The sequence below is a fragment of the Heterocephalus glaber genome, unplaced genomic scaffold (assembly GCF_053883595.1).
Source record: "Heterocephalus glaber isolate CG9 unplaced genomic scaffold, H.glaber_assembly_v1.0 deba00001442, whole genome shotgun sequence".
Classification (NCBI taxonomy): Eukaryota; Metazoa; Chordata; class Mammalia; order Rodentia; family Bathyergidae; genus Heterocephalus; species Heterocephalus glaber.
The window spans coordinates 56,195,800-56,221,947 of record NW_028258296.1 but is presented as its reverse complement, the minus strand read 5'-3'; the positions used below and the strand labels follow the sequence as shown (position 1 = coordinate 56,221,947).

Sequence of the window (26,148 nt, the reverse complement as noted above, 5' to 3'; positions counted from 1 at the left end):
TCCTTCATGGAAAACTCAGAAAAGCTTGAAAGAAGAGATAGTTAAAGAACGAGCAGGGATTTACTAGCCAAAGATGACCACCCATTTGTCTCATTTTGCCAAATGAGCTGAAATTACCCAAAGGCAACAAACAAAACGATGTCTTAAGAACTAGTCATTATGAGTTTTATCCCCTGTCAGGGCCTGAGAGTCTGCTCCAGGGCAGGCCCGGAGACACTCCTACTTTCCTTCCAAGTAGAGTGAACCACACCAGCTCCCTGTCCGTATACAGGCTTTCCCAAAGGTGGGAATACTGAGCAGGAAGGGTTTCGGAGTCCTGCCAGCCTCTCTCCTCAACAGAATCAACAAGTGTGTTTCCAGTACTTGATGAAGTATAAATAAAAATAAAGAGGAATGAGCCCTCAGGTGGAGAGGGCCGTGTGCCAGGAGCAGGCTTCCAACCCCTGTAGGGAACTAGAGGACTGGGAGCTCTCCTGGACAAGGTATGAGCAAGTCCAAGGCCCTGAGGCTTGAAGAGCAGGCAGGACGGCCCCATTATGGGGTACTCCAAGAACTTATCCTGACACAGTCAGAAATAAGGAAAGACTGGAATGCAAATTGTTCAAGTAAGAAATTTGTGTGATCAAATGAATTATTCAAAAATTAAAGTACCATAGGAAACAATTGTGACAAAGATATAATCATGGAAAACCTGAAGAAGAAGCAGGAAAAGGGAGAATGGGAAGGGAAGAGCACCCTGTGGTACTTTTGCAATGACTGGCCTATCCGAGTCTGCTCCCCTCCCCTCAGCCCTTCCCCTGAAATTCCTGCCCGCCCTGTGTGTGTGGGCAAAGCCTCCACTTCTGAGCATGAACTGCTCTTCCTGCGGGCTCATGATTCCTCTGGAGTCTTCTGCAGAGACTGAGGTTTCTCTACTGAGGGTCTTTGGGTCTCTTTCCTATGGTACTCATTCCCTTCGATTCTCATTTCCCCACTTTTCCAGTCCATGAGACCAAAACGGTGTAATCAGCAACATTTCTACTATTGTATGCAACTACTTCTCTTATACAAACATTGGTGGCTGGGGATGTAGTTGAGTGGTAAAGAGTTTGCCTGGCAGGCAGGAGGCCTGGGCTCAATTCTTAGCACCATGTAAAATAACACAAATACTGAATATAGTGTGCTTCTATTGAGATGACACTTATGCCTTTTTTCTAAAGGTGAAGAGAGAGAAGGTTGTTCTCTTTATCTACAGTGAGAGAAGCAGTGGGCTCAGCCCCTGTTGCTCAGGGAGGCTCCCAGGAGGCTGGTGTTAAAGGTGAGCTCTGCTGTGTGTGTGTGGGGTGGGGGAGGTGGCCCTTATTTGGCAAATGAGCTCCATGTGGTTGCTATGTTTGTTATAGTTCTTTTTTTTTTTTTAACTCGTAAGTAACTAGTAAAGCCTTATCCATGTATTTCAGTTTTCAATGTCAGCTATGTTACAGAGTAGTAGGAAAGTGTTTTGTTCCCAAATTACAGCCCAAGTGGGACAGCAGCATATGTTGTCATGCAGGAATGTCATGCAGTAATCATCCGGAAGTCAGAAGAGTAGAGGAAATCTCCAAAGGCAAGGGCCAGGATTTTATGATCTCACTGCTTCTCCCTACTTGAAATCTCTCTTTGGAGCCCATTCTTGGCGATCTGGGTTTATTTATGGAAAGCAACAATTACATTCTGCCTTCATGTAGACCAGGGCCTGGGATGGACAGGCAGGATGTCTTAGGTCCCTGGATAGAGAGTGTTTGAACAAGCCTCAAATGGAAAGGCAAGAACTGCACACCCATTTCTCATCATGATTTTCTCCCTTGCATGTCCGTAACATGATTGGAAATATTCTCAGTAACTAGAAGAGAAAAGCCTTTTTTTTTTTTTTTGGTGCCAGAGATTGAACTCAGATCCTTCCACTTGCGCAGCAGGAGGCGAAACCACTGAGCCAAATCCCTGCCCCATGAAGTAACTATCTTACACATACAGTTGGAGCTCTCTTTCTCACAGTCTCTCAGAAGTGACAAATGTGTAGGTTCTGTTTTCTTCTTTCCCTTCTCTCCACCCAGCCCCCATCCTTCTGGTCTCCCTGAAACCTACCCACCCTGAGGTGTGTGTGTGTGCGTGTGTGTGTGTGTGTGTGTGTGTGTGTGTGTGTGCCTTCTTCTGTCTGCTGTCTCCTCTCATTTTTTTTTTGGTACTGGGGATCAAACTCAGGTCCTTGTGCTTGAAAGGCAAGCAGTGGAACCACTCAGCTAAATCCCTGGCCCCTCCCTTTCATTTTTTTATCTCAATCTTTCATATATACTCAACTTTTTACCCTCTTTTCAGAAATATACTAACTTTCAATTTAGTAGAATAATCAGACTTGACTTCCAAATTTCTGAAGATTTCTTTAGAGTAGGTCTCCTTTGAAATCATCTCTGATTACCAAATTTCCACATTTGTCTCAACTGAAGTCAGCTTTATTTAAGAGTTAGAAGCTATGGAACCCACAGTTCTCGTGACCTTCAACTTTTGGATGTTTCTGCTCCAGCGTTGCCACAGAGAGGAAAGGACAGAGGCTGTCCCTGGATCTCAGCCACCCTCGGACAGGTGCTTCCCTCCCTGCTGGGACTTCCGTGTATCGCTTCTTGCTGTGGTTCTTATTACTGATACTTCACCTCTTCTTCTAAATGTCTTGTAGATTGCCTGAAGTTACTTCCTCTCCATGATCCGAAGCTGAAGAGATTTCTAAATTCCGCTTTTTCTTTCTTGGCAGTTCTTTATATATTCTCACACAAAGAACGGTGTCCACCAAAAATATTATGCCCATTGGCAGATAGAAAGGGATGTGAAACCAGATGGAAATCGGTGAGCTGGGGCCTGAAACAGAAAAAGACAAAGAGAAGAGACACCATTTAGGCTCCAGAGGGATCTGGCTGAGTTTTCTTTGGAATGAGATTGACTGAGGCCTGGGGCACTGGCAAATTCAGGGTCGGGGGAACTGGAGGGAGCTCCAGCTGGGCTCTATGGTGTCCACATGAGGACAGACTCCTTGGAAGAGCTTAACTGCTGGGGACCCATCAGTGGAATTACTCTTTCATTTCAGAGACAACTGCTATCTCTATGCTATTTGATGCTTTGGTTGAAGATTAACTTTATTTTGTCTTTCCTCCTGAGTCTTTCCTCCTGAGCTCACCATCTCTCAATGAAATTGAATTCCCTCAGTTAAATAGGCACTTGGGCAGCTGCTTAATTGCCATCTACAAAATTGCTCTCTTGTAAATCCACCACATGAGTCAAAAACTGCACCCCAGTATCTATATCCCCAGACCCATGAGCAGTAGACAGGAGAAGCTCAATATATTCTGGTGAGGGATGGAGGGGTGGGAAGCTTGGAGGGGTGGGAAGCCAACAGCAAGGTGGTACAAGAGTGGTAGGAAGGGAGAACAGAAAATGAAGAAGGAGAAGAAAAGAAAGATGAATGAGATGGAGGGAAGAAAAATAAAAGGCAGGAAAGGAAACTTAATGAAGTTTGTGAGGAGCAGATTGAAGTTCTGAACCAGTGGTGGAAAGGCCCATCCACTGGCTTTTCCTAAAGAGATTTCCTCCACCTGGCTGGGCCGTGAAACCCTTGAACAAGCCTCAGCTCCGCAACAGAAAAGGGGCCCTTTCTCCTTTGCCAGTCGCTTCCAATCCTTCTCACTCACCACCCACTTGAAGCTCCAACACCAGGCTGCGCTTCAGGATATTTCCGTCTTCTGTGGCTGCCTCACACCAGTATGACCCAGAATCTTCTTTTCTAGCAGTTAGAATCTGGTACTCAGAGGATGCGTTCCTGCCCCTCAGTGTCTTGTTGCCCATGTAGAAGGAGAAGTAAAGTTGCAAACCAGGCCGCAGTGGGTGCAACTTTGTTTCACAGTTCAGGTTGACCAGATTTCCCTCCCGGAGGTGGCGGGATGACAAGGATGAGCTCAGCACTGGAGCTGGAAAGAGCTCTAAAGAGAGAGAGTTGACAGGGCTGGGGATTTAGCTCAGTGGTGCTGCCACCTGCCTCACAAGTGCAAGGTCCAGAGTTTAATCCCCGTATAACAAAAAAAAAAAGAGAGAAGAGAGAGAGTTGATAGGGGTCAGGGTTGTCTGCTTCAGTAACAAGCTTCTTTTCACAAGAGACATACCCTCTCCCACCTTGGAAACCTGCCTCCAACATTGTGCCCATAGGCATAATTTTTCCTACTTACAACTGAGTCACTGTTGGGGTTTCCTAACAGACACAATCAGGGCCACCAGCCTGCTTGCATCTGTTGAGAATTTCTTTAAGTGGCCCAGGGCTCCCTGAGTGGCTGTGTTATTACAGAGCCACTATATGATGTACCCAGAGTAGGCACTAACTCATATCCTTGCCAGTTCAGTGACTCCTTACTTGTGTTCCTCACTTCTGAGACAGTAATTTCTTTCCTACAGGAATGAACCCTTTTTTTTTTTTCAGACAGAAAGATGTCTTTGGTGATTGTGAGTGCTAGGAGGAAAGGGCATGAAATTGTCCAAGCAAGAGCCATATGCAAACTGGAAAGGGGAAGCTGCTTAGTTTGCAGATATTTAGAGAGAAGTAGGACCAGAAAAGCCACATTGTCCTTGAGAGACAGATGAAAAGTATAACCAAAAGGAGTCTCTGTTCTTTGCAACTAAAATCAAATTGGTGAAATGGATCTTCATTGCGTCCTGACTTTGAGTTTAGCTCCTGCAAATTTTTTTTTTTTTTTTTTTTGGTACTGGGGATTGAACTCGGGTCCTTGCGCTTGCAAGGCAGGCAGCGGAACCACTGAGCTAAATCCCCAGCCCCCAGCTCCTGCAATTATTGATAGTGCATGGTGGTGTAGTGGAAAGAACAATAGAGAGGGACCCATTCACTAAACTAGTTTATCTCTCTGGAGCTGTTTCTTCACTTACAAATTGAAACAAGGATTTAAATGATTTACACTGGTCCTTCTGGCCTTGTAACTATAGCTCTACAGCTATTTAGGTACAATACCTTCCACGGTCACAGCTGTTCGTGCTGATGTGTACCGTTGTGTCCGTCCCATGCCTGAGCAGTGATAGAGGCCACTGTGATTCGTGTTGGTTTTCAGAATAGTGAGTTCAGAATTCCAACGAGAAAACTTAATGAATTTTTCATTTCGATAGAAAAGTATTTTGTATACCAGCTTATTCTTCCATCCATGACACCTCAAGGTCAAAGGTTCTCCTTCAGTGAGGACTTTGCTAGAGGATTGAAGTAGCAGCCAATCTGAAAAATGTAGACCCAAAATGCATGCAACAGTTGTGTCCCTAGTTGACAACCAGCAGGAAAGTGGGGACATGAGTTCTATAATGACAAGGAAGTGAACTCTCCCAATGACCTCAGAAGAGGGCCAAAAACGAGCACAGTCTGTCAACACCCTGACTGGAGCTTTTGTTGGACACTAAGTGAAGTGTATAGCTAAGAGTGTGGGGACTCCCAACCCGTGGAAACCGGGACATAATAAATGCATGTTGTTTTAAGCTGTTCAATCTCTGGTAATTTGTTACACTGAAATAAAAAGCCAAATGTACTCCTAACTTCTGAAAACTTTGTCAATAGGACTACATATCTTAAGACAAACCTACAAAATGGCAAGGATACCAAGATGTCTATCCCCTACAAAGCTGGTAGAAATACACACAATATCATCAGCAAAAACAAGTGGGAGGTCAAATGCCCTCCCTTTCAACGTATACCTCTGCACATAACCCAAAAAATCTCCTTTAGTTTTCTTTCCCTGGGACTATTAGTTTAGCTAAATTAAGATTAAGCTTTGGGGGAGCTGGAGAGGAGAAGGGACAATAGGGCTTTTCACCGCCCAGAACATATCTAAAAATGAAAGGCAGGTGTCTAGTGGCGCATGTAGGGTAATTTTTATAGTCTTCAATACTACCATAGTGCTTCTGAATATGGTTAGGACTCTTCTTGTCTTTGTTCCTGCCCCAACCACAGACTGTTCAATGGCTGCACTGTCCAGACATCCAGATATCTTTGCTATATAACCAAAACATAGTGGGAGATTTTAACATCCCTCCACCAGAACTGTCAAAACTCTAGTAATGATAGAAAATATTTGAATGACACAATTAATAGATTTGATTTTGTGGAATCCTGTACCTTAGAGAAATCTCATATACTTTCTAAATACACATAAAACAGTTTTTAAAATTGAGCATGTACTAGGCCACAAAGCAATTTTCAACAAATACTGTACTAAGGAAACAGTACTATATTTAACATAAAATCTGACCAAAATATCATACAGTTAGAAATCAGCAACAAAAAGTCACTTTCCAAGAACATCTGAATAATTCCTAACAACAACAAAAAATCATGATTGAAAAATTTTAAATTTTAAATTTAAGTGATGAGAGTATTTAATATCAAAACTTGTGGGATCTAGGTTTAGGAGAAATAGCCTACTAATTTCCTACTCAAAAACCTTTGCCCTACCCTCATGACACTGGGGTAGGAAGGAGTTACTCATTCTAAGTGACACGATAAGGACTTGGGCCACCAGCCAGCTGTATTTTCTTGGCCTCAGCATCCATAGATTCAACTGAAGTGATTGAACATCAATGTCATTGCAACTGAATCTTCCACTGTTGAATAACTGTGGTAAAACTTTTTTTTTCCGGTTCAGGGGATTGTACCCAGGAAGGGCGGAGCCTCAGCATTCTTTGTTATTGTCTTGGGGGTTTTTGGAGATAGAGACATGCTAATTTGTCAGGCTGGCTCTGAACTCGCAGTCTCCTGCCCCACCCTGCTGAGTATGCTGGGATGTTACAGGTGTGCACCATCACGCAAGACTACAACATTTTTCCCCCATTAAGTTTATTGGTACATTTTAGGTATAAAATACAGTTACGTACATCATTGGGATCTTGTACCATTACATGAGTCTCTTAGTTCTTATTTTTTTTCCCCCTTCCCCTGCCCTCCCTTCACCCCCTCCACCCTTCCCTGTTTGCAAAGACTTTGTTTCCATTTTTTTCCTCTTCTCATATTTTTCCCCTTCTTTCCTTTCCCCTACCTCTTCCACTTCCCCTGCTCCTTTAGACCTTTACTTCCTATTACACAATATCAATTATACATTTTTAAAATTAAAATATCAAGACCTAGGAGACATTACCACAGATTTTACAGAATTTTAAAGGATATAGAATGCATATTTCAAAAATCTGTTTTGAAATAAATTGGACAACTAAGAAATACCTTGCAAGACAAATTAATGAAACTGGAAGAAATATAAAATTTGAATAGCACCTATTAAAGGAAGTATATTCCTCGCTTGAAAACCTACCTATATGACAACAACAGGCTCATATACATTTTAACTGATAAATTATGTCAAACATTTAAAGCAGAAAAAAAAAAGGAACACATCTCCCCTCATTTTAGGAAATCAACATTGTGCTAATCCTAAAACTGGAAAAAGATAATAGAAGAAAAAAGTATGAACATAGATAGAAATTTGTTTAACAAAACAAACTATTAGAAGTCAGATCTGGCAGGATGTAGAAAGTGATTTTGCTATAGGGATGGCAGTGTTGGTTCAGCATTGGAAGATCCACCCCCAAAAGTCATCGTTTTAACAGAGGAAAGGAAAAAGCCATATGATCCTGTCACTAGTTGGAGAAAAAGTATTGGACTAAATTCCACAGCTGTTCATGGTAAAAGCTATCAGGAGATTAGAAGTAGAACAGAAACTTCTCAACAGATTAAAGACATGTACTCCATACTTCCAGCAAGAACACCTTATATGAATGGAGAAGATACAATGCTTTCTCCTTAAAGTGCGGAACAAGGGCAGATATGCTTACTCTTTATCTGTCCATTAAACTTTGAAACCTAGGCCCAACCAAAATAGTCTGGCAATAAAATGACACAATTAGGATAGGATTGGCAAAGTAGAAGCAAAATCTTTATATGTAGATGAAATGATCATTTACAGAGAAAATACTAAGAAATCTCTAGGAGCCCCTAGAACTTGTATTTGAATTTAGCAGGATTAGAAAACATAAGGTGTGTATAAAAAATTCAGGTCTTGCTATAAATGAAGAATTGGATATTGAAATTTAAAAGTTATGTAGGAGTACAAAGGACCTAGAAAAGTTAAAAACAAAAACAAAAACAGTGTTGGAAGACATTTAGTACCTAATTTTAAGAGTTCTTCTAAAGCTACAGTAATCAAGACAGTGTTCCTACAAGGAAAGACATATAGATCATTTGAATAAAACAGAAATAGAACCACACATATATGGTCCAATGAGTTTTGAAAGATTATTTACATTAGCATTTTATAGAATATAAACTCAATTCAAGAGCCAAGGAAAAGATAGTGTTTTCAGCAAATGGCACTAGAACACCTGGTATCCATATATCAAAAATTAACCTCAACCCTTTATTTCCATACATAAAAATAACTTGAAGGGATCTATGAACCTAAATATGAATGCCCAAAAGTATAATACTTTAAGAAGAAATTATAAGGGAAAATGTTTATGAATTTAGGGTAGGCAAGAACTACCTAGGATACAAAAAACATGATGTATAAAAAAAAATTGATAAATGAGATTCCATCAAAATTTAGAACTTAAGAGCACCCGAAAGGAAGCTCCCCACCTCCATCCCAGGCTCCTAGGGCAGAGAAGCTCAGCCAGTCCCAGCACCCAGAAGGAAGCTCCCCCACCGCCATCCCAAGCTTCTAGGGCAGAGAAGCTGAGCCAGTCCCAGAACCCGAAAGGAAGCTCCCCCACTGCCATCCCAAGCTCCTAGGGCAGAGAAGGTGAGCCACGTGGACACCAGAAGCACCCTCCTCCCCGTGGAAATGCGAAGACACATAAACAAGCCTCAAAAACATACTTCCAGATCACCTACAGCAACCCCAAAGGGAAATGAGATGGAACACTCTGATACTCAACCACCTGGACTCTCTGAACTGGCAACAAAAGAGGATCTGGGAAAAATGAAATCAGAAATAATTACTCAGATAACAGCAAAGATTTTGCTCATGGTGCAAGACATGATTAATAAATCTAGAGAGGACACATAAAAAAATAGAGGATCTGAGGAACATGATGGAATCCCAACATAGGAAACAAATGGAACCCATAAAACAGATACAAACACATTTCCAAGAGATTAAAAACTCCATCAAAAGTCTATGCAGCAAAATGAACCAATGTAAAGATAGAATTTCAGATATAGAAGATAAGATAGCAATTAGTGAGGAGGAAAAGAAAAATTGCTTTAAAATTGTAAGGGACCATGAGAAATCAATCCAGCAGCTGCTAGACGATGCAAAGAAGAATAACATAAGACTGATTGGAGTCAATGAAGAAAGAGGAGAGAGTGCAGATGACATAAAAAAACTGTTCACAGAAGTCATGGTAGAAAACTTCCCAAGGAGGAGAAAAGAACTTGACATACAGATAAGTGAGGCATATGGGACTCCAGCTAGCTTTAATCAAAAAAAATCTACATGTAGGCATATAATAGTTAGGATTCCAGAAATCCAACAGAAGAATAAAATTCTACAAGCAGTGAGAGAAAAGAAACAAATCACATACAAAGGAAAGCCCATCAGAATCACAGCAGACTTCTCAATGCAAACCCTCAAGGCAAGAAGAGCTTGGAACGATGTATTTCAATCCCTAAAGGAAAATAGCCTCCAACCCAGATTGATGTACCCTGCAAAATTATCTTTCAAAATTGATGGAGAAATAAGATACTTTCATGACAAACAGCACCTCAGGAACTTCATGAATACCAAACCCGTACTCCAAAAATTTTTAGACAATATCCTAGGAAAAGACAACGAGGATCACAACTCCAGGAAGCCCAGCAGAATGAATCTGTCAAGTGCGACGAGAAATTAAATGCAAAGGGTTAGAATCCAACAAAAAGAAAAAGTCATGACAATGATAAATCAATATGTATCACTTATAACCATCAATGTTAATGGTCTCAATTCACCAATCAAAAGAAATAGACTGGCAGAATGGGTCAAGAAGCAAAATCCAACAATTTGCTGCATACAGGAAACACATTTAAATAAAAAAGAAACTCATAGACTGAAAGGTAAAGGGTGGAAAACAATACCCCATGTGACAGGAACCTGAAAAAAAAAAAAAGCAGAAGTAGCTATCCTCTTTGCAGATCAAATGGATTTCAAACAAAAATCTGAAACACTCTGGTCCCAAGAATTTCAGATAAGGGATAGTCAACTTGTAAGTACAAATCTGTTGTGAACATGTGTTTTCATTCCTCTCAAGTAAAAACTTAAGAACAGAACTGTTGGTTCTTAACAGTAATACAAGAAATTTCTATATTGTTTTCCAAAATGGTTTTATCATTTTACGTTCACATTAGCAGTATTAGAAAGTTCTAACTGGTTCACACCTAAGCTGACATTTGTTCTTTTAAAACTTTTAACTTCATTTCCCTAATGAGTGTATAATTCAGTCTTGTTATTGTACTGATTAGTACTTTTCTGATTCTAGTGTTGCACATCTCTCCTTGTGCTGTACTGGCTACTTATCATCTTCTTGTGTCTACTCTTTAATTGGGTTGTCTATTAATGAGTTGTAAGAGTTCTTTATATATTCTAGTCATAGGTTATATGCATTATAAATATGTTCTATTTAAGGAACATTCATTTTCTTAATGATGTCATTTAAAGTTCTAAATTTTGATGGAATCTCATTTATCAATTTTTTTCTTTTATACATCATGTTTTTTATATCCTAGGAAATTCTTTCCTACCCTAAATTCATAAACATTTTCCCTTATAATTTCTTGTTTAAGTTTTATAGTTTTAGTCTTTCATATTTAGGTTCACAGATCCTTTCAAGTTATTTTTATGTATGGAAATAAAGGGTTGAGGTTAATATTTTATATACGGATACCAGGTGTTCTAGGGCCATGTGCTGAAAACACTATCTTTTCCTCTGTTCTTGAATTGAGTTTATGTTCTATAAAATGTTAATGTTAAATAATCTTTCAAAACTCAGTGGACCATATATGTGTGGTTCTATTTCTGTTTTATTCAAATGATCTATATGTCTTTCCTTGTAGGAACACTGTCTTGATTACTGTAGCTTTAGAAGAACTCTTAAAATTAGGTACTAAATGTCTTCCAACACTGTTTTTGTTTTTGTTTTTAACTTTTCTAGGTCCTTTGTACTCCTACATAACTTTTAAATTTCAATATCCAATTCTTCATTTATAGCAAGACCTGGATTTTTTATATACACCTTGTGTTTTCTAATCCTGCTAAATTCAAATACAAGTTCTAGGGGCTCCTAGAGATTTCTTAGTATTTTCTCTGTAAATGATCATTTCATCTACATATAAAGATTTTACTTCTACCTTGCCAATTCTATCCTAATTGTGTCATTTTATTGCCAGACTATTTTGGTTTGGGCCTAGGTTTCAAAGTTTAATGGACAGATGGATATCTGCCCTTGTTCCCCACCTTAGGGAGAAGTCATTCTATCTTCTCCATTCATATAAGCCATTTTTGCTGGAAGTATGGAGTACATGGCTTATCTGTTGAGAAGGTTCTGTTCTACTTCTAGTCTCCTGATGGCTTTTACCATGAACAGCTGTAGAATTTAGTCCAATACTTTTTCTCCAACTAGTGACAGGATCATATGACTTTTTCCTTTCCTCTGCTAAAATGTTGACTTTTGGGGGTGGATCTTCCAATGCTGAACCAATGCTTCCATCCCTATAATAAAACCACTTTCTACATCCTACCAGATCTGACTTCTAATAGTTTGTTTTGTAAACAAATTTTTAACTATGTTCATACTCTTTTCTTCTGTTGTCTTTATACAGTTTTAGTATCAGCACAATGTTGATTTCCTAAAATGAGGGGAGAAGTGTTCCTTTTTTTCTTCTGCTTTAAATGTTTGACATAATTTATCAGTTAAAATGTATATGAGCCTGTTGTTGTCATATAGGTAGGTTTTCAAGCTAGGAATATACTTCCTTTAATAGGTGCTATTCAAATTTTATATTTCCTCCAGAGTCAGTTTCATTAATTTGTCTTTCAAGGTACTTTTTAGAAGTTGTCAAATTTATTTCAAAAAAGATTTTTGTAATATACTTTCTATATCCTTTTAAATTCTGTAAAATCTGTGGTAATGTCTCCTAGATCCTTATATTGTAATTTTAAAAATGTATAATTGATATTGTGTAATAGAAAGAAAAGGTACAAAGGAGTAGGGGAAGTGGGAGGGGCAGGGGAAAGGAAAGAAGGGAAAAGAAAAAATATGAGAAAAAGGAAAAAATGGAAACAAAGTCTTTGCAAATAGGGAAGGGTGGAGGGGGTGAAGGGAGGGCAGGGGAAGGGGGAAAAAAATAAGAACCAAGAGACTCATGTAAAGGTACAAGATCCCAATGATGAATGTAACTGTGTTTTATACCTAAAATGGACCAATAAACTTAATGGAAAAAAAAAAAGAACTTCTATAAGTCAATAAGAAAAAGACGGATAATTTAAAAACTGGCAAAAAGACCTGACCAGGTACTTTATAAAAGAGATATCTAGGGCTGGGGATTTAGCTCAGTGGTTCTGCCACCTGCCTTGAAAGCACAAGGTCCCAAGTTCGATCCCCGGTACTACAAAAAAAAAAAAGAGAGAATATCCAAATAGGTAATAAACATGTGAAAATTGTTAATACCATAGTCATTAAGGAAATACAGATTAAAACCACATGTGCTAGGGGCCGGGGATTTAGCTCAGTGGTTCTGCCACCTGCCTCGAAAGTGCAAGGACCTCAGTTTGATCCCCAGTACCAAAAAAAATAACCACAATGTGCTACTACCACACATCTACCAGAATGGCAAAAATGAAAACATTTAGTGTTTTTCAAGACAAAGAAGAATGAAAACTCTTGTCCTCTGTGGAAGTGTAAACTGGTAAATTATAAATTGGTACAACCACTTTGAAAACCTGTTTTGCAGTATCTACTAAAGCAGAAACATACCTATTTTATGACCCAGCAATTCCACTCTTAGGCATTTTCAAATGATGGGTATATAGATGTACACCAAAATATTATAAATAGTTAAATTAGATAGAGGTTGATAGGCAGTTCCAAAAGGACCAGGCCCAAGACAGAGCCATAACAGAGATGAGACAAACCAGGCCTGTGGTTAAGGCCTGAGCGGATAGAAACTGGGCCCCAAGATGGATACACAATGGCTAGGCCCACAAGCTTTCCCAGAGACAAACAACAGTCCAAAGCTTTGCTGTAACTAGTTACAGGCAGCTAAGTTAGGCAGAAATTAATAGGCAGTCGGACAGGGCTAGGCCCCCAAGAGAGTCAGTGCAGAAGATGAGAACACACCATAGCTGTGGCTGGAGGGGCATCTGTTGAAGGCCAGGCCTCAAGATAAAGATGGAATGACCAGGCCTACAGGCCTCCCGGAGAGATAAATAGTAACCAAGTAAATAGTCACCAAGTCCAGATAGGCTTCAGTCGCCCAGGTGGGTGACCAGAGCATACTGACCCATCCCTTGCCAAAATGCCTTTGTTCTTCTCATGTACCCTTGTTACGTGACTCACTTCCCTATTGGATCAATATTAACTAAGGAGCTATACTGTAATTCTATAATAGCACTCGGGCTATTTCCAAGATTTAGCTATTACAAACTATGCTGTTATAAACATGAGTGTACATATATTGGTGTGGTATGATGCTTTTAAGTATTTTGGAAGATACCAAAAAGGGGAATAACTGGGTCAAATGGAACCTCAAGTTTTAGATTTTTGAGGAACTTCCACACTGATTTCCACAGTGGTTGCACCAGTCTATGCTCTCACCAACAGTGGAGAAAGGTTCCTTTTCCCCCACAGCCCTGCTAGTAATTGTTATTAGTTGATTTCTTGATAACCATTCTTTCTGAAGTGAGATGGAATCTCATCATTGTTTTAATTTGCATCTCTTGAATGACCAGTGATATTGAACATTTTTTCATATATCTATATGCTGTTTATTCTTCTTCATCTGAGAAGTGTCTATTCATCTCAGATGTCCATGTTTGGATTGGGTCTTTAAATTTAGGGGGCCTGATTTTTTGAATTCATTATATATTCTAGATATTAGCCCATCATCTGAGGAACAGTTGGAAAAAATTTTTCCCACACTGTCGGTTGTCTCTTTACTCTGCTGTGGTTTCTTTTGCTCGCAAAAGCTCTTCTTTTTTTTTTTTTTTTTTTTTTTTCAGTACCGGGGATCAAACTCAGGACCTTCCACTTGCAAGGCAGGAGCCAGAACCACTGAGCTAAGTCCCCAGCCCACACAAAAGCTTTTTAATAAGATGAGAGCCAAGTTGTTGATTCTTTGTGATATTTCTTGTGCAATTAGGGTTTTGTTCATAAAGTCTTTGCCCATACCAGTGTCTTCAAGAGCTTTATGTATTCTATCTTCCAGAAAATTTAGTGTTTCTGTTTTAATATTTAGATCTTTGATCAATTTTGATTTTACTTTAGTGCATGGTGAAAGATATGGGTCTAGTTTTAATCAGCATATGGAAAGCCAGTTTTTCCAGCACCATTTATTAAAGAGGCTGTCTTTCTTCCAATGAAGGTATTTGGCCCTTTTGTCAAAGATAGGTGGCTGAGTGTGTTTAGAGTTGTTTGTCCATATTCTAGTATGTTTATTGATCCTTGGGTCTGTTTTTTTGCCAGTACCATGCTGTTTTTATCACAGTAGCTTTGTAATATAATTCCAAGTCAAGGATTGTGATGTCCCCTGCCTTGCCTTTGTTCTCCAGAATTGTTTGGCTATTCTAGGTCTCTTTTGGTTCCAAAGAAATTTTAGAATTGTTTTCTCTAATTATGTGAGAAATGCTATCGGTATTTTGACCTGGATTGCATTAAATCTGTATAACAATTTTGGAAGTGTGGCCATTTTCACTACATTGGTTCTTCCTACCTAAAAACAAGGGCTATCTTTCCATTTTCTGATATCCATTTCAATCTTCTTTTTCAGAGTACTGCAGTTTTCAATGTACAGGTCTTTTACTTCCTTCATTAGACTGATTCTTAGATATTTCAATTTTGAGGATGCTATTATAAAGGGTTTCCCTAATTTCTCTCTCAGTGCGTTTGTTATTTGTGTATGGGAATGCTATTGATTTTTAAGTGTCAACTTTGTATCCAACTACAATATTGAATTTATAAATCTGGAAGTCTTTTGGTGGAGTTTTTGGGGTCTTCTATGTAGAGTATCATGTCATCCACAAAAGATAATTTAACTTCTTCCTTTCCTATCCTTATTCCTTTTATTTCTTTCTCTTGTCTAATAGATCTGGCTAATGTTTCCAGAACTATATTGAACAGGAGTGGTGATAGTGGGCATCCTTTTCTTGTTCCTGATTTTAGGGTAAAAGCTTTCAGGTTTTGACCATTTAGTATAATATTGGCTGTTGGTTTGTCATAAATGGCTTTTATCAGATTGAGATAAAGACCATCTTTTCCAATTTTCTGTAGAGTTTTTATCATGAAGGGGTGTTATACTTTGTCAAATACTTTTTCTGCATCTATTGAAAAGATCTTGTGGTTTTTGTCCTTCTGTCAGTCTGGCATTGCATCTTGCTTAAGTGTCTTCTCATTTTCTTTTTTTTCAGTTAAATCCCCAGGTTGATGCTTATAAATTCCTTATGGCAGGTAGCTTTCTGCCATTTTGAACCCTTAGGGAATGACTACTCACAGATGTCTATAAGGTGTAGTTGGCTTTTGAGTTTTGAGTCTGTTGCAAGATTCTACCTCTTCACTTTATTAGGGATGAGAAATTAGTGCCTATTTGGCCTAGCCTCTGGTTCTTTGGCACTGGCCTATAGTACCGTTTATGACCCTTAGGCAATCTCAGTCTTGGCACACCAAGAAGAACAACTGATGAGAACAGTAATGTCCCCTAGGCTAAAGTAGTATAACAGGCAATAACAATAGCATCAAACTCAGCCAAGAAACTGACATACTGTGGTAACTATTAATTTCCCACCTTTAACTGTATGAACTATATTTGTGGTTATACAACAAAATCTAAAAGAAACCAGAAAATTGTATACAGTAAGTACGCACTCAACATGACAATTTTACCTTTAGGGGAGAACATTTTAAAGGGGTTGGGACAAAATTAGAGAAATAGAAGAAGAGGAAAAGATAAGAAGCAAGGCTGGAGGACAAAGGAAGATTACACAAACTTTGGGAAACTGATCAAGAAGTCAGGAGGGAAAGAGAAGGAATAAATAAAAACAAAAATTGAAGAGAATCACAAGAAAACTAGAAACAATGTTGACACTCATATAAAAACAAGAACAATCAAGAAAAAACAAAATAAAAACAGGAAAAGAAAAAAAAGAACAAAAGAAGAAAAAAAATGTCTACTGCAGGGCATGTCTCTGCTGTTATGAAGACAGAGTGGGCAGGCAGAGCCCAGATCTGTTTGGATTAATCCTAGAAGCCAGCTGTAGATTTACACCGAGGTAGGAGATAATCCCAGCAAGCCTTCATCTTTAGTTCCACTGACATTCAGGCTAGTTTCTGGCTGTGAGGCTGGAGCCTGATTTATGCAGCCTGCAACACTCTGTGTGCCTCCTCTTGGCTTGAACTTGGCTCCCTGCTGGCTTGAACTCTGCTCCTTGACCTCCTGCCAATTTGAACTCAGTTCCACCTCACCCTGACACTGGCAGCTGCTAGGTCGATTATAGTTTGACTTATGTCGTACCCACATTGAGATTTTGCTTTATAAATTACCCCTAACAAAGGGCCTCCATGGCAACCCACTTTCAGGACCCCTCTTGTCTCTCAATAATCCTTTCCTACTCTTAATCTCCACTGTCTCTTGTAATTCATTCTTTGATATTTGGGGACACAATCTTGGCACATGTGACATCTAGCAGATGGGGAGTTACATTTCTCCTATAGCAGCACCATCTGGTCCAGGAAGCCTAAGCCATATAACAAATATGTAGAAATAAAGCACAAACACATAGACAGATGACTGGAACACTCTGAACCTCATTCCTCCTCACTTCTAGAAATGCTTTGCTCTTCTCCATGCTGTGTACCCTTGCTATGTACCTTGTTTTTCTACTAGATCAATATTAGCTAAGTAAGTTTGATCCAAACTAACCTGTGATATGATTTTACTGTATAACCCCCCCCCAGACAAACAGCCTCAGCAGCAACCCATTTTCAAGACCCCTCCTCTCTCGGGGGCTTTCTCTTAATAATGCCTTTCTAGAAGCTCAGGTGGGTACCAGCCCCCCAACCAATGGCCCAATTCTACAGTGAGAGATTGAAACAGAAAGAATTTCCAAACCTGTATTCTTGAGGACCTGAGGAAAACTAGATCTAGCTTTTAAATTACTCTAAATTGTCAATCATCAACCAGAAAAAGGATTAAAAATCCCTCGGCTTTTCTCAAATGGATACAGGAGGCACTGATTAAATACACTTCTGCATCTCATCAGTCAGTGGAGGTACAAACAGATAAATTCATCACCCAGTCTGCCCCGACTGCTTGCTTGATACTCTGGTAAACAACACCAGCTCAGTCTTTTATAACCCAGACTGGAAGAAGGCCAAGGGGAAAAAACAAAGAGATGAAAAAAGCAGCTGACTTGGTTACAGCCCTAGAAAAAGCCAAGTGTGAGTCTGATTCATGAGATTTCAAGGATAGCCCTCCATCCACACCCACTTGTTATAGTGGTAGGAAACCAGGCCTTTTTAAGAAACCATGGCAGCAACCACCGTAACAAAAAGTCCCCTGAGCCATGCCCTGTCTGCAGCGAAGACCACCAGAAGCCGAACTGCTCTCTGAGACAAAGGTCCCAGGGACCAGACCCATCTCACCAGCTGGTTCAACAAAACTAAAGGATCCCAGGGCACTCACTACCACTTCCCTCTGTCCAGACTGCCATTTCCGCTGAAGATCCCCAGATAATCATAACAATAGGGGAAAAAAAAGAAGAAATCAGCCTCTTGCTAGACACCGGCACTATTCTCTCTGTTCTTCTTTTAATCCTGGCCTCGCCTCAAGTCGCCATATGACAGTAAAAAGAGTTGGTGTGATATTTCCTCTCAACCCACTATAGCTGGGATAGGTTCTTTTTCACTCCTTCCTTACTAATTATGCCTGAGAGTCCTGTTTCCCTCCTGGGGAGAGACATATTATCTTATTTAAATGCCACAGTGTATACGCATCCAAACCAAGTGCTCTGTCTCCTCCCAATAAAAACTGAGGTTAATCTGGAAGTATGGGCAACTCAAAACAAAATAAAAAGAGCAATAAGAGCCACTCCAATACAAATACATCTTAAAGACCCTACTATTTTTCCCCATCAAAGACAATACCCTCTAAGGCCAGAGGCCAAGAAAGGGCTGTTACCCCTAACCGACAATTTAAGAGAAGGTTTGCTTACACCTTACATCAGCCCTTACAATTCTCTGATCCTGGGAGTTCAAAAACCCAACAGAGAGTAGGAATTGGTACAGGATCTTAGATTGATAAATGAGACAGTAGTGCCCATCTACCTGGTAGTACCCAACCCATATACTCTTCTTTCCTAGATCTCTAAAGATACTGTTTCGTTTTCAGTGTTGGACCTAAAAATGCCTTTTTCTGTATTCTACATCCTGACTCTCAGTTTATTTTCGCTTTTGAAAATGATAATGACCAAGCTTCTCAAATGACTTGGACTGTGCTGTCTCAAGGGTTCAGGGACAGTGTTCACCTGTTTGGACAGGTGTTTTCCCATGATTTGGCTTGTTTCAAATTCTCTCAAGTCACAGTTCTGCAATATGTAGATAGTGCCCTGTTATCCACCCCCTCAGAGGAGCTCTCCAACCAGGGCACCCAGCCCTGCTGAATTTTCTAGCAGGTTACAGGGTCTCCAGGTCCAAGGCACAGTTTTTCAGCCTTGAAATAAAATATTTGGACCTCATCATATCCAACAAAACCCCCAAAGATGGGGAGGTTAAACCTATACTCTCCTTTCCACACCCTAAAACCCTAACACAGTTAAGAGGACTCCTAGAAACCACAGGCTTTTGCTGCCTATGGATAGCAGGATATGGTGAGATAGCACAACTTCTTTACCAATTAATAAAGGAAACCCAAAAGGCAGATACCCATATTTTATTTTAGGAACCTGACTTCCAGACCTCATTCCAAGAGGTTAAACAAACTCCCCTGGCACTGAGTCTCCCAACAGGAAGCCATTTTAATCTCTACATTGATAAAAGACAGGATGTGGCCGTGAGAGTAATTACACAGGATCCAGGACCTACTCAACAGCCTATAAGGTATCTGAGTCTTGAGTTAAACAGAACAAAGGGATGGCCTGCTTGCCTTAGATCTATAGCTACAGTGGCTCTTCTAGCACCAAAAGCATCTAAACTGAACTTAGGCAAAGATCTTACTGTATTTAAACCCTCATAATATGCCAGGACCCCTGTTTTCTAAAGAGAGCCTATTGTTATCTGATAACTGAGAATTTCAGTACCAAGCCTTTCTCTTAGAAGGACCAGCCACTCAAATAAAAATGTGCTCCTCTTTAAATCCAGCCACCTTCCTTCAGAAAAAAAAAATCCTAAATTAAGACACGATTGTAAACAGATAATCCTTTATACGTGACTAGGAAAGATTTGCTAGACATACCCCTCACAGAGCCTGGTTTAACTTTTATGATAATAGTTCCTATACAAAAAAATGGAACGAAAAAAAGCAAAATATGCTCTAGTAACTCTACAAGAGACACTTAAAAGCTCCTCACTCACTACTAAAACTCATGTACAGTTAACAAAGCTTATGGCCCTGACAAGAGCCTTACAACTTAACAGAGGACAAAAAAATTAATATCTATACTGATTCAAAGTATGCCATCTTAGTGTTACATGCCCCTGCAACCACATGGGCAAAAAATTATTTAACAGCCAATGGGTCTCCCATAAAATATCATAAAAAAATGTGTTGTCTGTGGTCTGTTTACTTGCCCACAAAGGTGGTGATTCATTACAAAAGACACCAAAAGGTTTTGATAAGGTGTCACAGGTTAAATAATGAGCAGATGCAGCTGCAAAAGAGGGTACCCAAGGCCTCCTCCTTCAAGCTCCCATGATCTGAGAAGAGCCCTCAGGTCAAACTCAACCTACTCTCAATCAGACTTGAGTGGACTCTTTCCTGGGGGTGCCAATTCTTTCCATCACGGTGGTTACAGTCTGATGATGGCAAGTTGTTTCTCCCAGCTGCCAATCAATGAAAGGTCATTCAAGCTCTATATCAAGTATTCCACTTAGGGAGAGATAAAACTCATCAAATGGCCTCAAAATTATTTCTAAAAAATGGTCTCTTTCAAACCACACAACAAACAATGAAAATATGTAACTCTGCCAAAAAAACAATCCCTTTAACCAAACCACAGCACTTCCAGACACACAGAGACATGGTAGGTAGCCTAGAAAAGACTGGCACCTTGATTTTACTCATGTACCTAAAAATAAGGAGATCCAATACCTGATAGTTTGGGTGAACACTTTCACCAACTGGGTTGAGGTCTTCCCTTACAAGACAGAAAAAGCACAAGATGTGGTAAAGGTCTCTGTCTCAAAAATTGTCCCTCAGTTTGGGCTTCTTAAGAACCTACAAAGTGACAATGGGCCTTCCTTTAAGGAAGGAGTTACCCAAGGTGTTTCTCAGGAACTGGGCATTCTTTATCATCTTCATTGTGCTTAGAGACCTTAATCATCAAAAAAGTTTTTTTAAAAAGTGAGACTCTTAAGAGACACCTTCACAAAATGGCTCAGGAAACCCACCTACAGTGGCCTCACTTGCTTCCCTTAGCCCTCATTAAAATAAGAAATACACCTCAGATATTGGGTCTTTTAAGAGGCTTTCTTCACTAACAGTCTGTTCTTTGATTACACACACACACACACACACACACACACTTTAATAAAATATGTCACCTTACTAGCTAAATTCCAACAGACTCATCAACAATTAACAAGGCCCAGCCTAAAGAGTTAAAAAGTCCCATATCCACCCTGGAGATCTGGTACTAGAAGTCTTTCCCTCATCATCTCCTTCCCTAGGGCCAACTTTAAAAGGACCATTCACTGTGATCCTGTCAACTCCCTCAGCTGTCAGAACAGATGGTCTGGAGTCCTAGATACATCATATTCAACTTAAGCCCTGGGAGCCAGTGTTGGCACCAAGAGTGTGATTTGCCATCTAAATATTCTTGTGAGCTGGTAAAAAATGTAAAGTTTCTGTTAAAAATAAGTCACCCCTGGGCCAGGGATTTAGCTCAGTGGTTCCACCGCCTGCTTTGCAACCAAAAGGTCTGGAGTTTGATCCCAGGTACCAAAAGATTTCTTTTTTTTTTTCTTTTTTGGTACCAGGGATCAAATTTGGGACCTTGCGCTTGCGAGGCAGGCACTGGAACCACTGAGCTAAATCCCCGGCCCCTCAGGTACCAAAAGAAAACAAAGGTAATTACTGGCTCTGACTGGTAAAAGTTCTTGCTGACAGTAGTGGTGATTATCCTCCTAATCTTATTTGGACCCTGTGTACTTAACTGTCTGCTTGCTTCTGTCGCCTCTAGGGCTAAAGCTATCTATCTGCCAAAACCCCCCAAAATGCCTATTGTCTATCAAAGGCCTGTAGAAAGACCCCCTGAGGAGTGTCTCTGACTGACAATCAAAATAATAACTCCTTTCAACAAAAAAAGCCAGAACGGTCTTCATTCATATCCCCTAACAACAGTTAGCGATAGCTCTTCAGAGGGGGAAATATTACAGATAGCCAAATTAGATAGAGGGGGATAGGTAGTTAAGAAAGAGCCCAAGCCCCAGATAGAATCGAAACAGAGATGAGATAAACCAGGCCTGCAGTTAAGGGATAGAAACTAGGCCCCAAGATAAAGACAGGATGGGGAGGCCTGCAATGCTCCCCAGAGATAAACAACAGCTCAAAGCTATACTGTAACTACACCGTTTGACCCAATAAGCCTGAACAATATAACAAACACATGAAAACAACACAATGAACACATAGACAGATGACCAAATACTCTGACCCTCACTCCCAGCCCTTCCAGAAATGCTTTGTTCTTCTCCATGCTATGTACCCTTGCTACGTACTTTGTTTTCCTTTTTCTTTTTTTTTAGTTTTTTGAGACAAGATTTCTCTGTGTAGTTTAGGCTGGCCTTGAACTCACTATGTAACCCAGGCTGGCCTCAAATCCATGATAATCCTCCTACTTCAGCCTCTCTAGAGCTGGGATCACAGGCGTGCACCACCACACCCGGACATCCCTTGTCTTTCTAGTAAATCAATATTAGTTAAGTAACTATACTTGTAATCCTAAAGGTCGAAGGTTGACCCGAGGTAAACTAACATCATTTTACTGTATAAAAACCCCCTAGACAAAGAGCCTCAGCAGCAACCCACTTTCAGGTCCCCTCCTGGCTCTCAGGAGCTTTCTCTTATAACTTTTCCTACTCTTAATTTCCTTTGTCCTCGACTCCTTCCTTTGGCGTCCTGAGACACAACCTCGACATGTCTAACAGGTTGGGAGTTACTTCCCTATGACAAAAGAACCTGTCAAAAAATGATGGCAGCAGTACTATTTGTAAGAGGCCCGAACTGGAAGCAACCCAAGCCCACCAATAGAATGGAAAAATATGTACTATAACGAGTAATGAAAGCAATTAACTTTAATTTCACAACATGCATAAATTTTGCAATTATAATGTTGAGAAAAAGAAGCCAGACTCAAAAGAGTACCTCCTGTACCAATCACAGCCCTTATATGAGGTTCAGAAATAGACAACCTATGGCGTTAGAGGTCAGTGTTGGAGATGGTGACTAGAAATTGATTAGAAGAAGCTTCTGCGGTCCTGGAAATGTTCTGTTTCTTGATCTGGGTGCTGTTTATATGGTGAGATTTCATTGGAGTGTACATTGTATGTAAGTTATACTTTATACAAAGAAAAAAATGAGCTCTTCCCAGGCCTAGGCCATTTTTTCTCATTTGACCCATGGAACACTTCTGCCCAAAAAAAACAACATTTCTTATTGGAACAACTGTGTTAGCTCCCTTCACCTTTCCTTGATCTCTCCATCCTAAGAACTGATTTTCAAAGTGCTAAAGGACACAAAGAACCCCTGGCCTTCCCTGGACATTCTCAGTGTTTCCTTAGCTAAACCACATTTCCTCAAAACACAAGAGTCTGCATAAATGTAACTCTGCCTCTATCATGCAATACCTTTGGCATTATCAATTCCAAAAAAATCTGAGCTCCTTTGCTTTTAATTAACTAAATAATTTGGGTGTTTTGTCCTGAATAATAAAACATTTTGCCCAAAATATTGTGTCTCCATCCCTTGATAAGTAGAAATGACTTATAGATTTAAGAGGGTGGTGAGTTTATCTCTTTCTATTTATTAAGATCTCATATGGTTCCATGTTTAGAATATTATTAGAATTGTGCAGACTATGTGTATAATATAAGATGTTTATGGCAGTATTGCTCTTAAATGTAGAATGGGAACACTTTACATGTTTACTAATCGTGGCATAGTCACACAGCAAACATTTAAAAGGAAATCTTTATTGATATAAACAGACCTTTTTAAATGATGAAAGGTATCTCTATTCTATGTATATTCTATCAACCACAGATTTTTTTCTTGAAAACTAATATATACTAATAGTTTTGCTTCTGTGGAAGGTAACTATAGGACTAGGGTCATGGGATGATAGGGAGATTTCATTGTTCATCGTTACACATTTGTGTGAATTATTATTTACTATATCCTGGCATTAATTTTGAATCATGATAAAATCCTCACATCTGAGTTTTTCTCCAGTTACTCTACTCACTGGGGGCCCAGCTGGGGTGCTACTGGTTGGTACATGGGACCTTATGTGATGTTTTGAGGATATTGACTTAATTCCACCTACTAGGCGCTTAGAGCTAAGAGCTGTACACACACACACACACACACGTATGCACACACATACGAACACACACACATCTGGCATCCACACAAAGGAAGACTTTGAGATTTCTAACCATGCTATATTCACCTCTGTGGACTTCCAGCTGTACAGGGTTGCTTTGTGCCGAGAGCCCTATCTGGCACTTGTATTCACCACTGTCACGGAAACTCGCTGCAATGATGTTGTGTCTGGGAGTCGAGGTCTGAATGACGGTGTCATTAAGGAGCCACTGTACGGAGTCGTTCCCAGCCATGTGGGGCCCCTCACAGCACAGGGAAACACTTTCCTCTTGGAACACATTGACCCATGGAGGCTGCAAGGTGATCACTGCCTTTGTGGAGTCCACTTGGGTATAAAAACAGAAATAAAAACAAGAAACAAACAATAACAAAAACAGGTGGAAGAAAAGGAATGGCTCTCAGGGATTGGTAAGTTTTGGTGGAAAGCCAAGGAAAAATGCATATTTAGATTAATTTGAAAAAAAAATAGGCAAGTGGGAAACCACAAAAGTGAGCCTTTAAGAGCATGTAAACCCTGTTGCAGAGAGCTTTGTTTATGTTCTTAAATCTTAATCTGGGTTTTGTGACTACTGGGTCCCTGAGGAGGATATGGGTTACTGACCTAGTTCTCCCTGTTGCTAAGGTGTAAAGTGGCATTTTAGGCGGGGACAATGGACTGAGGCCAGTTTCCTTGTCCTTGAGGCTGTGCTGTCTCTGAGGTTAAAGCACAGAACCTCATGGCTTCTGCCTCCCTTTGAAGATCTCACTATGTTCCTGGTTCTCTCTGCAGAGCAAAATACCAACTCAGTTTTCCTATAAAGGAGACTAGTAGGGAGATGTTGGAAAACCCAGCAGAGCTACTTTAGTATTTCTACAGTTCTGGCTCATTCCTGTGCTTGCATATACACTGAGTCCAGCAGTCAGGATTCATTTGGAAAACCTTAGTATTTTGTAAAAATCACACTCTGACTATGGGGGGTTTTACATAATTTACAAATCTTTCTCCTGTCTATGCTCTCCCCAAACTCTTCTTCAGGTCAATGGAACTCATCCTTTGGAAGTAGAAAAGTGGTATAAGAGACGTTGGGCTGGAGGTCACTCACCCACTCGCCCACCAGCCAGAACTGCAAAAGACCAGAGAATAGAGACATCAGTTTGTCAGTGGGAGACAATGACGACAGGAGAATTGAGGAGACCGACTGAGGTAGACTCTGAGGGAATACCTTAGATCTCTTGAGATTTTCTCTACCTCTCTTTCTCAAAATCAAGTACTGACAGAACTGATGGGCATTGATTGACTTTTTTTTTTTTCAGTGCTGAGGATCAAACCCGGGGACTGGCACATTCTAAGCAAGTGCTGTACCACAGAGCTACACCCCTACCCACAAAGAGGCTTTACTTTAATATGAGATTCCCAGGCGTACTGCTGACTCAGCATTCCCCTTCCCATACTTTAATATAGTAAGCACCGAAAAACAAACCATCAAAGTCCAGATACAGTTGTCTCTGTACTCATAATTTTTAGGGTCATATATCAAAGAAAAGTAAAACAAAAAACACCTTAACTCCTCATAGCCAGAGCCTGTATCCTTCTGGCCACTTTCCTTAGTTCAACTTACCCCAAAGGAGCAGAGCCGTCAAAAGCCACATTTTCCCTCTAAGCTGGTGAGAGTACTGAAATCTGTAACGTGAGAGACATTGAAGAGGTTCTGCTGGAGGCCCCGCAGCTACGATTAGAAAAGAGGAAGGAAGCTACTTTTTCTGACCGCATTCATCATGTGCTTTTCTGGGAAATACGTTCCTAATTTTTTTTTTTCTTTTGGTACCAGGGATTGAATTCAGGACCTTGTGTTTTCGAGGCAGGCACCAGAACCACCAAGCTAAATCCCTGGGCCACGTTCCTAATTTTTGAAGCATGGTTTTTCCATTCTCATATCCCTCAGTGCGCAGTCCTCAATCCCTTTGTCTAATTCTCCTACGTGACCCTGAGATTCCTGGCTAAGGTTTTTCATCATTGACTCATAAATTTCACTCTTTACTTTTGCATATGTTTCCCATCATTCCTAAAATGG

General features: G+C 40.1%; 1 protein-coding gene across 1 annotated transcript; it reads right to left on the bottom strand.

Annotated features, from left to right (window-relative positions):
- Nucleotides 1-1,323: 1,323 nt before the first annotated feature.
- Fcgr1a (Fc gamma receptor Ia) lies at nt 1,324-25,834 on the bottom strand. Its single transcript, XM_013075463.3, has 6 exons — nt 25,696-25,834; nt 25,180-25,200; nt 24,165-24,422; nt 5,018-5,272; nt 3,696-3,983; nt 1,324-2,868 (listed from the first exon to the last, which is right to left on the bottom strand). Exons 1-6 carry the CDS (start codon nt 25,724-25,726, stop codon nt 2,675-2,677), a joined length of 1,047 nt encoding a protein of 348 aa, XP_012930917.3. The 5' UTR covers nt 25,727-25,834; the 3' UTR covers nt 1,324-2,674.
- Nucleotides 25,835-26,148: the final 314 nt, after the last annotated feature.